The 19,542-nt window shown below is 38.0% G+C and overlaps 1 protein-coding gene across 2 annotated transcripts in view; it reads left to right on the top strand.

Moving 5' to 3' along the window:
- The window catches only part of LOC127957251 (death-associated protein kinase 1), a 105,132-nt gene that overhangs the window by 47,396 nt on the left and 38,194 nt on the right, over positions 1-19,542 (top strand). Inside the window, exon 3 of one of the 2 annotated variants that reach the window (XM_052555704.1) lies at positions 16,747-16,968. In XM_052555704.1, coding sequence (XP_052411664.1) covers positions 16,747-16,968 — 222 coding nt within the window. The remainder of the gene's footprint in view (positions 1-16,746; positions 16,969-19,542) is intronic. The other variant, XM_052555705.1, reaches the window with a different exon arrangement.

Raw genomic sequence — 19,542 nt, 5'->3', positions numbered from 1 at the left:
GAAACTTTGCACACGCGTCAAACCTGGTGAAAATTTTCGTCTGATATAGGATTCAGAAGAGGGTGTGGCAAAATGGCTCGACAGCGCCACCTATACCAAGAAAATCAACAGCCTTCCGGCTATGTTTCACGTACATGCACGAAAATTGGCACACATATGTAACACACCAATACCTACAAAAAAGACTCTTGGAGCGAAATTCTAAACCCAACAGGAAGTCGGTTATTTTTAATATTATGAGCATATTTTGTGTAATTTTGGTCATTTCCATGTGTTGTATTTTAACGAACTCCTGCTAGAGAGTTCTTCAAATCAACACCAAATTTGGTATGCCTAATCTAAAGGCCTTTGCGATGTTAAATTGCGAAGATCTTGAGTTTTCGTTGAAGGGCGTGTCCGTGGCGGCCTGGCGAATTTCGATGATTCGCCATGAAAAATGAAGTTGCTATAACTCACACATACAATGTCCAATCTGCCCCAAACTTCACATGTTTGATGAAACTCCGAACCTGAACAGATTGACATGCCCATATTCAGTCATAGTCATAGCGCCACCTATTGGCAACAGGAAGTGACATATTTTACGCTGCGACGAACTACTCCTAGAAATTTTATGACATCAATGTATTTTTTGTGGTCAGTCTAATCTAAAGGCCTGTGCGATGTTCAGTTGTGAAGATCTTGAGTTTTCGTTAAAAGGCTTGTTCATGGCGCCGCTACGAAGTTCGATGTCTCGCCATGGGAATAAAAGATGTTATAACTCAGGCATAAAATGTCCGATCTTCCCCAAACTTCACATGTGTGATAAGAGTCCTGGCCTGAACAGATCTGCAGGCCAATATTCCACCGGGTGTGGCAGAATGGCTCTATAGCGCCACCTATACACTTTCAATGGAGTGCGCCTCGAGCTATGTTTCACGTACATGTACAAAAATTGGTACACACATGTAACACTCCAATACCTACAAAAAAGTCTCTTGGTACGAAATCCGGATCCCAACAGGAAGTCGGTTATTTTGAATTTTCCCTTCAAAATTGTTGTTGTTTTTGCCATTTTCAGGGGTTGTACTTTAACGAACTCCTCCTAGAGATTTATTCAGATCAACACCAAACTTGGTCAGTTAAATCTAAAGGCCTTTGCGATGTTAAATTGCGAAGATCTTGAGGTTTAGTTAAAGGGCGGGTCCATGGCGGCCTGACAAATTTCGATGTTTCGCCATGAAAAAGGAAGTTGCTGTAACTCCGGCATACAATGTCCAATCTGCCTCAAACTTCACATGTTAAATAAGACTTCTGCCCTTAACAGATCTACATGCCCATATTCAGTTATAGTCATAGCGCCACCTGCTGGCAACAGGAAGTGACATGTTTTACGCTGCGACAAACTACTCCTAGAAATTTTATGACATCAATGTATTTTTTGTGGTCAGTCTAATCTAAAGACCTGTGTGATGTTTAGTTGTGAAGATCTTGAGTTTTTGTTAAAAGGGGTGTCCATGGCGCCATGACGAAGTTCGATGTCTCGCCATGTGCATAAAAGATGTTATAACTCAGGCATAAAATGTCCGATCTTGCCCAAACTTCACATGTGTGATAAGGGTCCTGGCTTGAACAGATCTGAAGGCCAATATTCCATTGGGTGAGTCAAAAAGGCTCGATAGCGCCACCTATACACTTTCAACGGCGTGAGTATACACTTTCAACGGAGTGCGCCTGGAGCTATGTTTTACGTACATGTACAAAAATCGGTACACACATGTAAGACACCAATATCTACAAAAAAGTCTCTTGGTACGAAATCCGAATCCCAACAGGATGTCAGTTATTTAGAATTTTCTCTGCAAAATTGGTGTTGTTTTTGCCATTTTCAGGGGTTGTACTTTAACAAACTCCTCCTAGAGATTTATTCAGATCAACACTACACTTGGTCAGTGTAATCTAAAGGCCTTTGCGAAGTTAAATTGCGACTATCTTGAGGTTTCGTTAAAGGGTGTTTCCATGGCGGCCTGACAAATTTCGATGTTTCGCCATGAAAAAGGAAGTTGCTGTAACTCAGACATACAATGTCCAATCTGCACCAAACTTCACATGTTAGATAAGAGTCATGCCCTTAACAGATCTACATGCCGATATTCAGTTATAGCCATAGCGCCACCTGCTGGCAACAGGAAGTGACATATTTTACGCTGAGACAAACTACTCCTAGAGATTTTTTGACATTAATGTATTTTTATTGTGGTCAGTCTAATCTAAAGGCCTGTCCAATGTTTAATTGTGGTAATCTTGATTTTTTGTTAAAGAGCGTGTCCATGACGCCATGACAAAATGTTATGTCTCGCCACAGCAAGAGAAGGTGTTGTAACTCAGGCATAAAATATTTGATCTTCCCCAAACTTCACATGTTTGATAAGAGTCCTGGCCTGAACACATCTGAAGGCCAATATTCCATTATAATGATAGCGCCACCTGCTGGCAACAGGAAGATTGGAACAGTGTATATGGAATATACTTTGATATATTCCACTTATATTTATGACTTTAAATGCATATTTCTCACCGTTCACCTTTTTAGTAATGCCACTCGTTGGTGGGGAGCCCGGGTGCGAGGGCCCGTTCATCGCTGCTTGCAGCTTTAATTATTATTATTCTTCTTCTTCTTCTTCTCCCGAATGAATCGCATTTTTGAGGGCTTTAACATGCTCAAAAAGTCATGAAACTTTGCACACGCGTCAAACCTGGTGAAAATTTTTGTCTGATATAGGATTCAGAAGAGGGTGTGGCAAAATGGCTCGACAGCGCCACCTATACCAAGAAAATCAACAGCCTTCCAGCTATGTTTCACCTACATGCACGAAAATTGGCACACATATGTAACACACCAATACCTACAAAAAAGACTCTTGGAGCGAAATTCTAAACCCAACAGGAAGTCGGTTATTTTTAATATTATGAGCATATTTTGTGTAATTTTGGTCATTTCCATGTGTTGTATTTTAACTAACTCCTCCTAGAGAGTTCTTCAAATCAACACCAAATTTGGTATGCCTAATCTAAAGCCCTTTGCGATGTTAAATTGCGAAGATCTTGAGTTTTCGTTGAAGGGCGTGTCCGTGGCGGCCTGGCGAATTTCGATGATTCGCCATGAAAAATGAAGTTGCTATAACTCACACATACAATGTCCAATCTGCCCCGAACTTCACATGTTTGATGAGACTCCGAACCTGAACAGATTGACATGCCCATATTCAGTTATAGTCATAGCGCCACCTATTGGCAACAGGAAGTGACATATTTTACGCTGCGACGAACTACTCCTAGAAATTTTATGACATCAATGTCTTTTTTGTGGTCAGTCTAATCTAAAGGCCTGTGCGATGTTCAGTTGTGAAGATCTTGAGTTTTCGTTAAAGCGCTTGCTCATGGCGCCGCGACGAAGTTCGATGTCTCGCCATGGGAATAAAAGATGTTATAACTCAGGCATAAAATGTCCGATCTTCCCCAAACTTCACACGTGTGATAAGAGTCCTGACCTGAACAGATCTGCAGGCCAATATTCCACCGGGTGTGGCAGAATGGCTCTATAGCGCCACCTATACACTTTCAACGGAGTGCGCCTCGAGCTATGTTTCACGTACATGTACAAAAATTGGTACACACATGTAACACTCCAATACCTACAAAAAAGTCTCTTGGTACGAAATCCGGATCCCAACAGGAAGTCGGTTATTTTGAATTTTCCCTGCAAAATTGGTGCTGTTTTTGCCATTTTCAGGGGTTGTACTTTAACGAACTCCTCCTAGAGATTTATTCAGATCAACACCAAACTTGGTCAGTGTAATCTAAAGCCATTTGCGATGTTAAATTGCGAAGGACTTGAGGTTTCGTTAAAGGGCGTGTCCATGGCGGCCTGACAAATTTCGATGTTTCGCCATAAAAAGGAAGTTGCTGTAACTCAGACATACAATGTCCAATCTGCCCCAAACTACACATGTTGGATAAGACTCTTGACCTGAACAAATCTACATGCCAATATTCAGTTATAGTCATAGCGCCACCTATTGGCAACAGGAAGTGACATATTTTACACTGCAACAAACTATTTCCAGAAATGTTATGACATCAATGTCTTTTTTGTGGTCAGTCTAATCTAAAGACCTGTGTGATGTTTAGTTGTGAAGATCTTGAGATTATGTTAAAAGGCGTGTCCATGGCGCCGCGACGAAGTTCGATGTCTCGCCATGGGAATAAAATATGTTATAACTCAGGCATAAAATGTCCGATCTTCCCCAAACTTCACATGTGTGATAAGGGTCCTGGCCTGAACAGATATGAAGGCAAATATTCCATTGGGTGTGGCAAAATGGCTCGATAGCGCCACCTATACACTTTCAACGGAGTGCATATGCACTTTCAATGGAGTGCGCCTCGAGCTATGTTTCACGTACATGTACAAAAATCGGTACACACATGTAACACACCAATACCTACAAAAAAGTCTCCTGGTACCAAATCCGAATCCCAACAGGAAGTCGGTTATTTAGAATTTTCTCTGCAAAATTGGCATAGTTTTTGCCATTTTCAGGGGTTGTACTTTAACGAACTCCTCCTAGAGATTTATTCAGATAAACACCAAACTTGGTCAGTGTAATCTTAAGCCCTTTGCGATGTTTAATTGCGAAGATCTTGAGGTTTCGTTAAAGGGCGTGTCCATGGCGGCCTGACAAATTTCGATGTTTCGCCATGAAAAAGGAAGCTGCTGTAACTCAGACATACAATGTCCAATCTGCCTCAAACTTCACATGTTAGATAAGACTTCTGCCCTTAACAGATCTACATGCCCATATTCAGTCATAGTCATAGCGCCACCTGCTGGCAGCAGGAAGTGTCAATGTTTTACACTGCAAATAACTACTCCAAGAAATTTTATGACATCCAAATTTTATTTTGGTCAGTCTAATCTAAAGTTCTTTGCAATGTTAAATTGTGGAGATCTTGAGATTTTGTTAAAGGGTGTGTCCATGGCGCCATGACAAAATTTGATGTCTCGCCATCGGAAGAGAAGTTGTTGTAACTCAGGCATTAAATGTTCAATCTTCCCTAAACTTCACATGTTCGATAAGAGTCCTGGCCTGAACACATCTGAAGGCCAATATTCCATTATAATGACAGCGCCACCTGCTTACAACAGGAAAATTGGCAGATATATGGAATAAACTTTGACATATTCCACTTATATTTCTGAGTTTAAATGCATATTTCTCACCGTTCACATATCTACTAAAGCCACTTACTGCCGGTGAGCCCGGGTGCGAGGGCCCGTTCATCGCTGCTTGCAGCTTTAATTCTTTCTTTCTTTTCAGTTTGATGACAATGCTGATTAATCATATTAAAAACTGAAGTTGTAGAAGAAGTTTGTATTTTAAATTCTGCATTTTTTTAAAGCTATATAACACAGATTGGTATTTTACTGCGGTATACCAGTTGATTATTGCTGTAGGAATGTCCATGCATTTGTTAACCTTGTGAAATCATTTGACTGTGAATGTAACAGTCACACATAAGCTGTTCCATCACTAGTGATCTGTTCTAGTTGGTGGAAAATAGCAATGATTTTTTTTCAGCAAGGAGGCTTATATCTTCCTCTTTCTCTTTAAAGAAAATAGTTTTCTTTCCAACTTTGTCAAATGATCCTGAAACACAGTGAATGTATCATGGCTTTCACAAAAACACTACGCAGTGCAACTGTTTCATCAGTGATAATGAAAAGAAATGTTTCTGCACCAAATCATGATACTATAAAAATCATTTTAATAACATGAGACACTGAAGACTGCAGTAATGAAACCACTTAGCAACATGCTAATGGAAAACTGTATTGGAGTCAATGCAGGTCATGTCTCTAGTTTTGTGTGGTGCACATGAGTGGCAGGTTTGAGTTCATTGGCCTTCTGTGATATCGGCAAATCACTGGCAGCCTTTAATTGCTCAGTGCCTTCATCATTTGTTAGTTTCATGCTGTTTTCACCTCACTAGTCAACTCCATGCTCAATCTACACTCTATACAGCTTTTGTAATTAATTGAGGCCAAGCCAGCCAGCACAGCTAATGTTGTGCCCCACCATCTGAAGCACACCAAGTTACACTCCATTCATTTATTATGGTTCAAAAAGTAGATGTTTGGCAGGAACGCTGGCTGCTCTGGGATCTGCTGCCAGGAGGCAACTTTGTCTTACAAAAGAACAGCTTTGAATGGAGACATGAGGAAGTGAGAGGAAATGAGGGTAAGCTGAAAGAGCGCCATATTCCCAGGTGTGTCTCCCTTGCTTAGAAGTTCAAAAGTTCAGGGCTTTCAATAAATGGTGGGATAAAATGTATGGTAATCCCGATACTGTAGTGCTTTCAGAATCCAAAATTGTTTATGGATCAGGCCAGCTTAAATTATGAGGCACTCTTATCGCGGTGCTCTTTGGGTGTAATAATATGGGGGTTGTTGAAAGCAATCTCAGGGCCGGTGTTGTGCTAACCAGTCAGGCACCCCACTGAACAGTCTGATGAGCCAGTGGTGGGCCAGCACAAAAGCTGCTTTGTCATAAAGCTAGCAGGGGTCGAAACCCAGCCGACATGATTATACAGAGGAGTTATTATCAGACCAAGTCAGAGGCCAATCTGAAATGTACACTATAGTGTTCATGTTAGTCCTTTGTTTGTGGGTCAGTGACCTTTTTTTTTAATTATTAATTAAATAAATAAAAATGTATTATTTATGTATCAAATTTTATTTTATATATATTCTTGGTCAATTTAATACATTTTTCTGATATCATAATGAAAACCTTCATAAATTCAAAGAAAAAATGCCATGTTTATTCATGTATTTGTATTTAAATATATTTGTATGTATAAATAATGTTTTTGAATGATATTTATGAGTTACTAATTAATAGGGATGCACCATTTACTATACAGATATTGGTCAATATGTAAACTATAGGCTTTGTTCTTCATTTGCACTATCGATGTAAAACTTCATCCTTCACATAGCTTAGGCCAGCACTTCTTAATTCCAGTCCTCGCAACCCCCAGCTCTGCACATTTTGTATGTTTCTCTTTGTTCACACTCCTTATTCAGATAATCAGCTCGTTAGAAGAGAGTCCCGTTCATGAACTGTGATCCCTTTGACATGCTCTCTACACCGTGTTCATTGCTCCCTACTTACTAAACAGGGGAAATCTCTTGAAGTTTACCTCCCTTTAAGAGATCTCCTCTGTGACAAAACTATATTTTGTACAGATTTTTTTTTTTTGGCAAGTATTTAAATGTTTTGAAAAATGTTGAATAATGCAAAAGATAAAAGATAATAACTCATCGTCTCCATGCAGTTAATTATTAAACCATCAGTATCTGCCCTTTTAATGCTATTTACGATATGCCTATGGCTTTAAAATAATTCCAAATTGTCCGATGAATATTGAAAACACTTTAAAAGCCTTTTTTTTAACCCAATAGAATAAATGATGTATAAGCTAAATAAATAATTTATAAAATACAGCACTTTTTTTATATTTTAGTTTTTTTTTTTTTATCATAACTTTTTATGTTCTATTAACTGACACTAAACTGCAGTTAGCAACTTCTGTGTTGCAGTTCTTATGTTTAAATGGTTTAATTCCTGCGAGTTTCTCATCTTTGGTTTTTGGATCCCAGCTGAGTAGAAACCCTTGGTTTGATTTTTCCCCTCAAGCATGTGGATGGAGGCCTTTGAGACCGCGTTCATCTCACTGCGGCTATTCTAAGCTTGCATGACGTTGGTTTGGCACCAGGTGAAAATGCATCTCGTTTCCACAGTGTAAACATACTAATGGGAGCGAAATGTGAGTAAACACATTCCCTGAGCCACCTGATAATGACTCCTTGAGGTAAGACCGTAGGGAATGATGGTAGAGCTGGAAAAATCCCACAACCCATTTCGACTCTTGAATTTGCTGGTGAAAAATTCTCCACCGTCAAAGTTCATTATATTTTTCTTTCCGGTAAGCATCACAGATCTCTCTTGTGAATTGTACAAGCTTTTTGTTGTTCCAAGGCTGCTGGCCTGCCGGTTTTTTTAAGAAGGAATATAATACTCGGCATTTGTAATATATCGATGTGTGGTTTGTACTCTGAAAATGAAAAGAGGAACTGTTTCTTGAATTTGTGTCTTTTTTTCTGCTTCCTTGTTCTCCTTTGGCTTTTTCAATTTCTCGCTCAAATGAGCAAGCTAGCGTGCAAAATTGGTAGGTGTCCTTCGTAATCGACAATGTGTACACTCTGCATTTTAAAAAGTGTTGACAGCTGTCTCATTGTGCACTTTTCTGAGCCATAATCTGCAGTCCTTCAATATCAAATTCATTTTATGCACTGTTTAGGATTTACTGTTGTGCACTTGCATTTCACATGGCTTCAAATAAGATGGACAATTAATTGTGGGTCCCAGTATAAAGTGGCTTGGTCTAGTGTTTCCTCTTTGGCACTTAGAGTCAGAGATGAGGCTGAGTAATGGGTTCGAAGGTCACTGTTCGCAGCACACTCACATTTTCTCTGGTATTAAAGTGTTTTGATGGGCCCATCACTCCTGTTGATGTGGATTACAGCAGCATTGGGGACCGAGATTAGAAGGATGGCTATCTTCTGCCCTCCAGCTGTGTTTTTCTCATATTGCTTCAATGAGCCTGGTCTAAGTACAGCAGGAGGGCGGCTCATCTGAGGTCTCTTACTAGAGATCTCCAATCAGTGACTGTCTTAAAACTCAAGCAGGTATTTTTTTTTTTTAAAGTAGACTCGCTTGACACCTGTGTGCAAAAGCTGTCAAATACTGCCTTTAGTAAGCTATATATAGAGGTAGGGAGACAACATGGCAGGTATGAATTAATTTTTCAGTATTATGCCTTTGTCTGGTTGACTTAGGCAGTTTAGATGTCTGTTTGACATCCCACAATCAAATAACATCTGAAGGAATGGAAATTTAAATGATAAATGTTGTACCAAGAAATAACCTTCGAAGTCTTTAAATATTTGCTCAGTTATCAGTCAAAGCTCCGTTGAATTAGTTCTACATCATTTGACCTGACGTCATGGTGGTTTGAAATTCTTTTCAATAGTTTAGTTACGAAGTCACTGACTGACTGGTTTATTACTTACAAAACTAAACTGTGTATGAACAGAAATATATTACATGGAAATGAAATGGAATGAAATAATTTACTTACCCTCATATGGTTCCAAAGCCGTATGACTTTCTTCTGTGGGACGCAATCAAATATATTTAGCATATATATATATATATATATATATATATATATATATATATATATATATATATATATATATATATATATATAAAATAATCCTGGGACTAAATTTCAAGTTTTCTTAAGCCAGTGTTTTTATTCACTGAAAATCTTGCTTGACTGGCCAACGTTGAATTTCATTTTATGGAAAAGAGCATATTGGACATTATATCTTCTTTTGTTGGGAAGAAGAAAGTAATATTAGTTTGGAATTGCAAGAGGTGGAATAAATAATAACTGAAGGGTTATGTCTAGATGAACCGTCCCTTTTAATGTGTCTGTATATAAAACAAAGACAAAACATCAAACATTATCAGTCTTTAACGGTTTGTGACTTTAGTATAAATTTGCATTAGAGCAATAATGTATGCTGCATCTACTTTACATATCATTTACAGATATTCCCCTGCTCAGTAAGAGATGAGACATCTGTGTGTCTCTGTGGATGAAATGCTGCATAATGGCTGTGGAGCACAGCAAAGGTGCTCTGAATCCTAATGGCAACCTGGACTGGTGTTCAGCTGCACACAGGAGGGAGGGTCATTTGGAAGAAAACGCATCAAATAGAAGAAAAGACCAAATGTACAATAGTGAAACCAAGAAAAAAAGAACAAGCCCTGAAGATGGCATCTCGATTAAGCCCCCAGTTCATCAGTCGCCTTTGTTCATTACTTCTTGTCATGACACTACAGAGGTCAGGCTAATGCTGAGGATTTTGACAATGACATTCAAATCATGCCTGGGAAAAGCTTGCTCATGCACAAGGAATCTGTATTCAGATCGGGCTAACTCACTTAAATATTCATCCAGAGCAGTGCCGGCTGGTTAGGACTGTCCGTGTGTGTTACGCTAATGGAACTGAGTGCACCTGGCATTGTGTTTTCATTAGGAACCAACCTCTTAGTGAAGGATCTATCATTTTTTTGACAGTTTCTTACCTGCCAACCTTTTATATTTGCTCTTTCATGCTCATTCTTAACCCATTGTGACACAATAAAGGCTTCTCATCTGGCAGGAACATATCTGACCTTATTTGCACACCTTGTAAAGCTTCATTTAATTCAAAATGCGATTTCATCACAACCCGGAATTGCTTTTGACGCACACTTTTGTACAGCAAGTAGAGTATGGAGTATTCAGAAGTGCTCCCCTCTGGGAATATGTGATATCTTACAGCCAAAATGATCATGGTGAAATTAAATTGCTTGAAATGACGTGTATAAAATTATGCATTATATTAATTTAAAGTATAATGTGTTTAGATGCATATGCATTTGTTTTAGTAATTTTTAAATTATGTACTGTGGTAGAAGAAAAATATGAAAATGATAAAAATAATATTATAAGCACTGGATTGAATATAGTGTAATGACGCTATGAGAATTTGCATGTTTCTCAGCTTGAATGGGGATTGGACTTTATCAGGTGCTAGGGCACATCAATAATTAACAGTGGTCCTTATAAAAAAGGTATGCATGAGATATGTGCCTAAAATCATAAATGTGGTGCTGAATCAAACAAACACTCTGCAAATGTGGTTTTCCAGATCAGCATAACAACCCCATGTGGGTTGAGTAATGCAAATCTCTCTCTTGGCTCTCCTGGCCTAAAGATCTATTCCGTTGGGCCTTGACAGCGATAGGTACTCCGAAAACAGACCGCAAAGGGAAACAGAGGCTGTGCACAATCTCTCTCTCCAGCCCTCCTCCACAACCTGGCTCAAGTTTCACTGCAAAAGTTGGAAGCCTTTTTGCAAAGAAGTAACAAAGAACAACATGATCCCTTGCAGTAGTGTGTCTGGCAGTAAAAACCGAGTTGCTGGCCCTCTTTGTTTACATCATTTTTTTGATGTGTCCTTTAGTTATAAACATGCAAATTAAGTCATTATTAATGATAGGCTATTTCATCTCATTGAGGTTGAGCGGGAGTGTAACTTCATTTAAAGCATGTGGGGTTTCTCCTTAGTATCCTATGGGAATAATTACAAAGCAGAATTGTGGACATTTAAGCTTTCTGCTCATTCAAAATCAGATACAGATGAAGTAGCACTGTTAGATTACATTTGTTTGAATGCATTATTGAGAGAGTGATTGCGTATAAGTGTTGTACTTCTAAAATCATGCTTTAACCTAAAAATATTTAGTATCTAGAAGGAACAAGCTAACTCCTTGAGAACTATAACTTCCCGCACATGTCCATCATAAACTTCACATTCTTTCTGATTTGAGTGATCCTTCTCTATTAAACTAGCTAAATATGTTTAACGTGAATTCTTGTTAAATATCCAGTCATATTATGGAAAGTTGAACAGTACTCGAGATGGAGCGGTGGTGGAGCGCTCTTGGAGTGGGTGAAAATATCTATTTTGTAAATCTATCACATACTCTGCCAGTGGGTCTGATCCACTCACATTAGTCTTTTGTCATGGCTTTGCTCTGCCCTCGACATCTGTATAATATCTGTCTTTTGATGAAAAATTAAATAAATCTGAGAATTGCTACAGTATCGCAAATAGATGGTGTTAATGATTCAGATTCTGATTTATTTTAAACTCCCTCAAAATACTTTGTTACCGGACTATAAGCAAATGTTAATTATTAAGGATCAGCTTTATAATCCATCATTGATAGTGCAACTGACCTAATTTTTTGTGCTTCATTCGGTTTCATATGTGATGCAAGTCCCAGGTTGTAATCCTGATTATTAATCTGCAAAAATGTATTAGAGATTTTAATTGAACAAAGCCGCCTTTATCTTTATCTTGTAAAGGAGTAATCAGCCCTCTAAGAAGTTTATGAGGTGTTCTGTAGTTGCATTTCCTATGACTGTGGAAAGTGTTTTAAACCTTGTAGGTCAAAGGGCAAAGTTCAATGACTTCAATTAATGCTGATGTGTATTCAAACATGATAGGTCTATTAAACATAATTACTCAAAAACTGCACTATTCTTGATTTTTCTGTTCACACACATCTATTCAGTTAACATCATGCCAGTGCAGTGTTGTCCAATAAAACAATGTTTAAATTAAAGGCAATGAAAACAAATATAGTGAAAGTAGGCTATGCTATCCATTATGTGCAAAAAATATAAAAAGAAAAAAAAAACAATAAAAAAAACTTATACCGTTCTAACATTGAAACATTACATCAACAAAAAGGCATTTTAAAGCAGAAGTTCAATTCACTAAACAAAAAATTAAGTAAATAAACACGAACACTGATTAATTGCATTTTATTTTTGATTAACCCATTACTGCATAATACTATCATAAAATACACTTACTTGTAGGTTTAAAATGACAAATTTAAAACAGTTATTGCATTCCGTCTGTTTAGCGGACAATCGCATGCAGAAGGCTACTGACAGCAAAATGGAAATATTTCCATTACTTTCTAACGTTTACAGTTGGAGAATATATTTGTGAAATGTAAGTTATACACTGAGGAAAACAGCATTAAACAGTGCTGGTAGTGTCTGTCAGCAGGGCATGAGTCTGTCAGATCATCTGATAGGGCGAGCAGCTTTAAACTAGGAGTTATTTTAAAGCCTTTAATATAAATCATGTCTAATGTTTAGAAGAAATTAGATTATGCCCTTTCCCTGCAGCAGCTCACTCTGTCCACTGCTATTATTCAAATGCCCTCGTATCAAACTACTGTATATCGATATATTGCCTCGTACCATATTGATTATAAAGAATATGTCAATACAAACTCAATATACCACCCAGCCCTAGTCAGATTTACATTTAAACAATTTTTTTTCTAAAATTGCTAGTAAATTTTGAAGGAGAAATACTGAAACTTCATGAGCATTTTACAGTTTCATTTGAAAAAAAAAAAAAACTATCCTATTATCATATACAGAATCTTAAGTTAGTTCATTCAAAAATATCATAAATAACTCACCCTCATGTCGTTCCAGTAAGCCCGTAAGACCTCGGTTCATATTTGGAACACGGTTTAAGATATTTTAGATTTAGTCCGAAAGCTCTCAGTCCCTCCATTGAAACTGTGTGAATGGTCTACTGTCCATGTCCAGAAAGGTAAGAAAAACATCATCAAAGTAGTCCATGTGACATCAGAGGGTCAGTTAGAATATTTTGAAGCATCGAAAATACATTTTGGTCCAAAAAGAACAAAAATGATGACTTTATTCAGCATTGTCTTCTCTTCTGGATCTGTTGTGAGCGCGTTCACGACGCTGCTGACGTGTTTTCTGGTGCGCCCAATAACAGCGGCGTCCGTCAACAGTCACAGCAGTCGCACTCACAACACATCCAGAAGAGAAGACAATGTTGAATAAAGTCGTTATTTTTGGACGAAAATGTACTTTCGATGCTTCAACAAATTCTAACTGACCATCTGATGTCAAATGGACTACTTTGATGATGCTTTGACATGGACAGTATACCGTACATACATTTTCTGTGGATTTTTATTTTAACCATAAACCTCTGTTGTGCATCACTTTGTTTGCCAAAAAATGAAGAGTTTGTTTAATTTTAATTTGATTAGATAAATGAATTAAAGTTTTATGCCTTTATTTATTTACCAGACAAAATTTAAATACACAACACCGAATTTAAATAAATAAATACTCTATGCCAAACTCTAGATGGATGCCGTGTCAGCTTCAACCTTGATAATGGGGGCTTGTGTCTTGTCCAAATCTTGCAGCTTATGCCCATCTTGTATGCGTTTCTTGTGCCCAGTCTGAAGAGCACTTCCTCTGGGCAAGCTCTTTAATGTCCGCTGTGATTGCTGTGGCTCTTCATCACCATAGCGCTCCAGATTTCAGGAACACAAGAGCCCTGCCACACGGACATCTTGATACACACATTTCCCCATCTGCCATTCAAAGCAGACAAAAACAGCTCTTAAAAGGACTTTGGGAACTGCCTGACTCGTATAAGAGGAAAACATGCCGTGTCTATTGCTGGTTGATTGCCGAGCTATGTGTGACGATGTTTGCTGTGGACCGTTGTGCTCCGCAGGCCTCTTTCTAGCTGACACGACCCCCTCCTCTCCCACTGCCCTGCCCCCAGCACTGCTATGGAAACTGGCACAGCTGAAGACCCATGCCTTGCTCCTACTGAGAAGTGTCACTGACAAAACCATTTAGATGTGCCCGAATGCCTAAAGCTATGCTGTCAGAACCACGAGGCATGTCTTTCTGATTTCCCAGACTTTTTGATTCAGTTACCGAAATATGAAATTTGCCCAAGCCTGTGCAATATTATTTGTTTATTATTTAGTATAGCAATCTACAGAAATTAACAGTGCAACTTAATATAAGCAATCTAAGAGAGTTTTGTGGGCAATGCTGGTCCCTAATTAGTCTCAGCCTCTTAAAGTGCGTAAAAAATTCAGAATAATTTGTAATACATAATTATTCTCTGTATTTTGAAGTGCCCACGATACAATACCATGCATATTAATTATCGTGATATATCGCATTACTGAATATCGGCACGTCTGTGTGACATTCGTGGTCCAACCGTAATATTGTGGAGCTACGAGAATACTCTTTGTATGCAAAGAACACAGAAATAACAAGTTCATTAAACCATTCTTTCTCTACCATGTCAGTCATAAGCCCTATTTGGACTGTAATTGTTTCTCAGGGGGACGTAAGTGATTTTCACCATTTACAGTGATTTAATTGCCTTCCGAATCCAGGACGTCTGTGTTTTTCTCTCACCACCCTTGTAAAAATCCTCGACTGAATTACCTAAAATGAGTTTACAAGAATAAATCGCTTCAGAATTCAGTGCTTAAACCCTTTTTGAGCACTCCCGAACACCATAAGGTATGTTAACTGTTGTACTTTGGTGTAATTTCTATACATATTTATTCCTGAAATGCTGGAAAAAATTTAAAAGAATAATACTTCATAACTGCATACTTACTAATACTTCAAATCATGTAGCTTTATTGGCATGGTAAACTAATATATTTAATTGCCAAAGCATAGAAACATTTAAATAAACAATTAACACAAATACATTTAATAAGATAAGAAATATATAGCATGTAGAGTCTATATATCTGTATACAGTAAAATGAAAGTACTAATAAAAATTCTGACAAAGAGAGAAGAAGGACTGGATCCTGTCATGTCAGTTTGTGTGTGTTGTGACTTGTGGTTTTCTTCTACTGCTTGTCCATTTATCATGGCAGGACTTGACGTACCTTGCAGTCAGGATAGGGCTTGTTCAGGTTTCTCCCAGAATGTATGGCAATTCAGGAATTCATGTTTTGTGTTACATAGAAGTCGTCAAATGCATTTTAAACTTGCATGAAGGTAAGTAAATGATGACACAGTTTACATTCTTGGGTGAACTACTCCTTTAAGATTACCCAGGGAGGATTTCTGCTTTCTCTCAAGCTTTCAGGCCCCAGACAAAATGCAAATGTACTGTCTCTCGTTGCTGTGGGGCCTGATTGCTGTCTGGGGGACAAAAGGTGGAGCAGGCAAGAATAGAGGCCCTGAGTTTTGTATTTGCATCAGAAAACCCCATCCCAAGGACTCCTTTTTCCTTTCCTGTGTTGTTTAGCTTTTTGTTTCTTTGTCCAAAAGCCATTGTTCCTTCTGTAGAAAGAAACCTCCCAACAGCTGTATAAAAGCCACATTAAAAAAAGGGGCAGAAATTTTGCTTTGAGGTTTTGAGAGGATCCTATTGGGAAATTCCTCACAATATATGCTGCATGTTTGGCAGAGTTATTAGCTTCTGGGGCCCGAAATGTGCTTGTTGGTGTATAATACTGGTGTGTTTGTTGTGATGCTTTTGAATGGCATAATGTGGGAGTCATTGTTATCCACCCTGATAATAGTATCCATAGAACAACACTGAATATCTACAGCATGTGGGAAAACATAGCTATCATGCTGCTTTGTGTTTAATCTGCTGACGTATTAGGCCTTGTTTATGTCATTCAGAGGAGTTCTTACATTCTTACATGGCTTGATAGTAGTGATCATTGAATGTGGTTGTGATGTTCATCCTGACATGTTTTTGTTGGCGATTTGTGGCCGTTCGGCATGGTTGACTGTTGGTTTCTGGCAGTGGTTCAGAATGCATGCTGTGACTTACGGAGACTGAGATGAGAACATGTCAAAGGGGAAGATTTGAGTCCTGTCTGTTGGCAATATGTTATAGAGGAGTAAAACTGAATGAACACATTAAAGATTAATCTTCTCTTCTAATTTTAGAGCATCGTGTCATTTTCTGAATATGACTATTCTGAAATTCTATACCTCTGCTTAATGTTAAGACTTTTGTATTGGTGTGTGTACTGTATTTAGTCCTATTTTGTCAAATATTTCATGTTCTTTGAATAACCAGGCTCTTGAATATTTGGTTGTTAATGATTGTTGTCATATTTAAGCACTGTTTTGTTTGTTTATTTTTTTCAGTGGTCAGTTTGCCGTGGTAAAGAAATGCCGCCATAAAAGCACTGGAGTGGAGTATGCTGCCAAATTTATCAAGAAAAGACGCAGCAAATCCAGTCGGCGAGGGGTCTCCAAAGAGGACATTGAGAGGGAGGTCAGCATCTTGAAGGAAATCCAGCACCCCAATGTCATCACCTTGCACAATGTGTTTGAAAACAAGAATGAGGTCATTCTCATCCTGGAGCTGTGAGTCATTGTTTCTCCATAATTTACTGAATTATGAAATCATTAAAACTAATCATTTCTAAAAACTAAGAACTCAGACTAGTAATACACACGGTAGTGCATGAACATCTGGCTCTTGTAGAGATCTGGAACATGATAGTATAAATAAATGTATAGTAGAAATTTGAAAATGCTTCTCACTAGGGGTGGAACGGTACAACTTTTTCACGGTTTGGTTTGTTTATCGATTTTAGAGTCATGGTTTCGTTATGATATGTGCCATGTTTGGAAAAACTGTACTTTCTAATAAAAAAAAAAAAGAATATTCTATCTAACTGCAAGCAACAGCACAAATAAAAACAATAGGGTAAAGATACAAATAAAAGAAAAAAATGTAGGTAGGTCTAGCAATATATTTTAGGTACAGAAATTGAATAAAGTAATCAAAAAAAAAACAGCGTAAAAACAGCGTTGCATATTGGACTGTATAAATTAAAGATTATTCTTAATTAAAGTTACAAAAACTTTTCAAACAAGAGCAGTGGATGATTTCTTTGTTGTTGCTGTTCGATTAATATAAAGACTGTCATTTTAAGAGAATACACTGATACAGTACGCTACGTTCAGCTGGCTATGTCTGCTGTAGGATACTTACACAGACGGGCAATTTGACGTAATTTTTGTGTGAATTTGTCCATTTAAACACAATACTTTAGAGAGAGCTTAATGTTTGCGTGCATTCTGAGGTGCGGATTTGTGCCTGTGTGCGCACACTCTCACCAACCGGATGATGACGTAATAAATGACTGCTCGTAATCCTGCATACGCCATTCGCATTGAACAAGATGAATGGTTTGTCCACGTGTTTTTTTTTTTTTTTCGCTTTAGTTGTAGTGTCTGGGAAGCCAGAATATGCATCCATCAACAGAAACAAATATATGCTGAACCATGTTTGTTTTACATGTTATTTATAGCAAGCCATATTACAGATGCTTTGTCAGATTTAAGTTGAACCGCGGTCCTAGCGCGTTCCGAATCCTTTTTGAAGAACTGAATGGTTCGGTTTTTTCAGTGAACTGTCCCACCCCTATTTATCACTGAATTCAGTAGCACCAACCTTTACTTGCAAAGCAAACACTTGACAAGGTCAACAGTGGGGGGTTGAGGTGAACCAGTTTTGCCTGTTGTACTGTGCATATTCATACACTACTGCCAATGTTTTCAAAGAGAAAAGATATGTATTGATGTCTGTACTATCTTAACCATACTGGCAGACAAAGACCTTTGACTGATTAAGCAAAGTTTATTTTTAGTAATATGTTCATTAAGTGTATATTACAGGTTATCTAAAAAAAAATGCGATTTTACATAACCTCTTCATCCTGACTAGACTGGTGTCAGAGTTGCTAATTTAACTGCCATTAAATTTATTTATTCATTTTTATATAATTTTATATATGTGTGTGTGTGTGTGTGTGTGTTTGTGTGTGTATTGGACAAACTAGGATGTAGTATTATCCTATTGTGCTTTAAGAATCTCTTCCTAGAGTAACCAGTCTAACTTGAAAACAAACATCTGACCATATCTGAAAGTCTAACATTACAAGCAACGTGAAGTGTGACCCAAAGGACAAATTAAAAAATAATCAAGCTATCACGAGTCACTCATCATTACATTGTGTGTAATTCCTCATTAACTGAACAGAATAGGTTTTGAAATATAATATATTTTAAGGAGCTTTGTAATTTGATATTTTGCCATTTAGTAAATACAGTAGGCATTTAACGGAATCAGTGTCTGAAATGTTGAACCTTAACCTTTTCAGCAGAATTGTTTTGTTACACATAGATTAAGTGAAGGAAATGTCTTTCCTCAGAACCTCTTGAAGTGTCTCCTCACCCAACTGGTTTTCTTTGCTGCTTCATACCATGTGACAAAGGGCGTCCCTGCAGCTATGTTCTGAGCTCATATTTTTTACACATTACTCATCAGTGAAGCTGTTTTGTTTACTGAGGGATCTGGCATGAAGTACCTTGCTTAAGGATATAACCACACAATCCTGACCTCGGAACTGAAGGTCAAGTTTCATTTTCAGGTCATTTGGCGTCCTCTCAAAACCTTTGTGCTGCCAACTAATATTGTGAAGTGAGATGTTACAGAACATAGTGTGTTGTTGTTGTTTTTTTTAGTCTCAGATGGCATACTCATGGACCGCCCACAATCCGTTCACTGACCATCTTAAGCATACAAAAATGACGTACAATCAAATCTGATTGGCTGGCACTGCACAACTTCCAAAAGTGAAAACGTCTTTTTATCAGTTTGCCTGGAAACAAAGTTCAAGTTAGCAGGCTGATACAATGAAAACTAATATGGAAGAACTAAGGTACACTCTAAATTGCAGTTTGTTGCTTTACATTTACAACAAGCTGTAATGAGGACTAGACGAGTCAGACATCTGGCTACAAGCCCTCTGTTGGTCAGGTTGGGGGCTGGTGATTTTCTGTCCGTTTCTGTGAAGGGAATAGAGACATATCTCCTGCCGTGTTTTTACAGCTGGGTGGCTCATCGCTGTACTTGCTTAACCTCACCAT

Source organism: Carassius gibelio, chromosome B5 (assembly GCF_023724105.1).
Source record: "Carassius gibelio isolate Cgi1373 ecotype wild population from Czech Republic chromosome B5, carGib1.2-hapl.c, whole genome shotgun sequence".
NCBI classification, from domain to species: domain Eukaryota; kingdom Metazoa; phylum Chordata; class Actinopteri; order Cypriniformes; family Cyprinidae; genus Carassius; species Carassius gibelio.
This window is presented reverse-complemented; position numbering and strand designations above follow the sequence as displayed.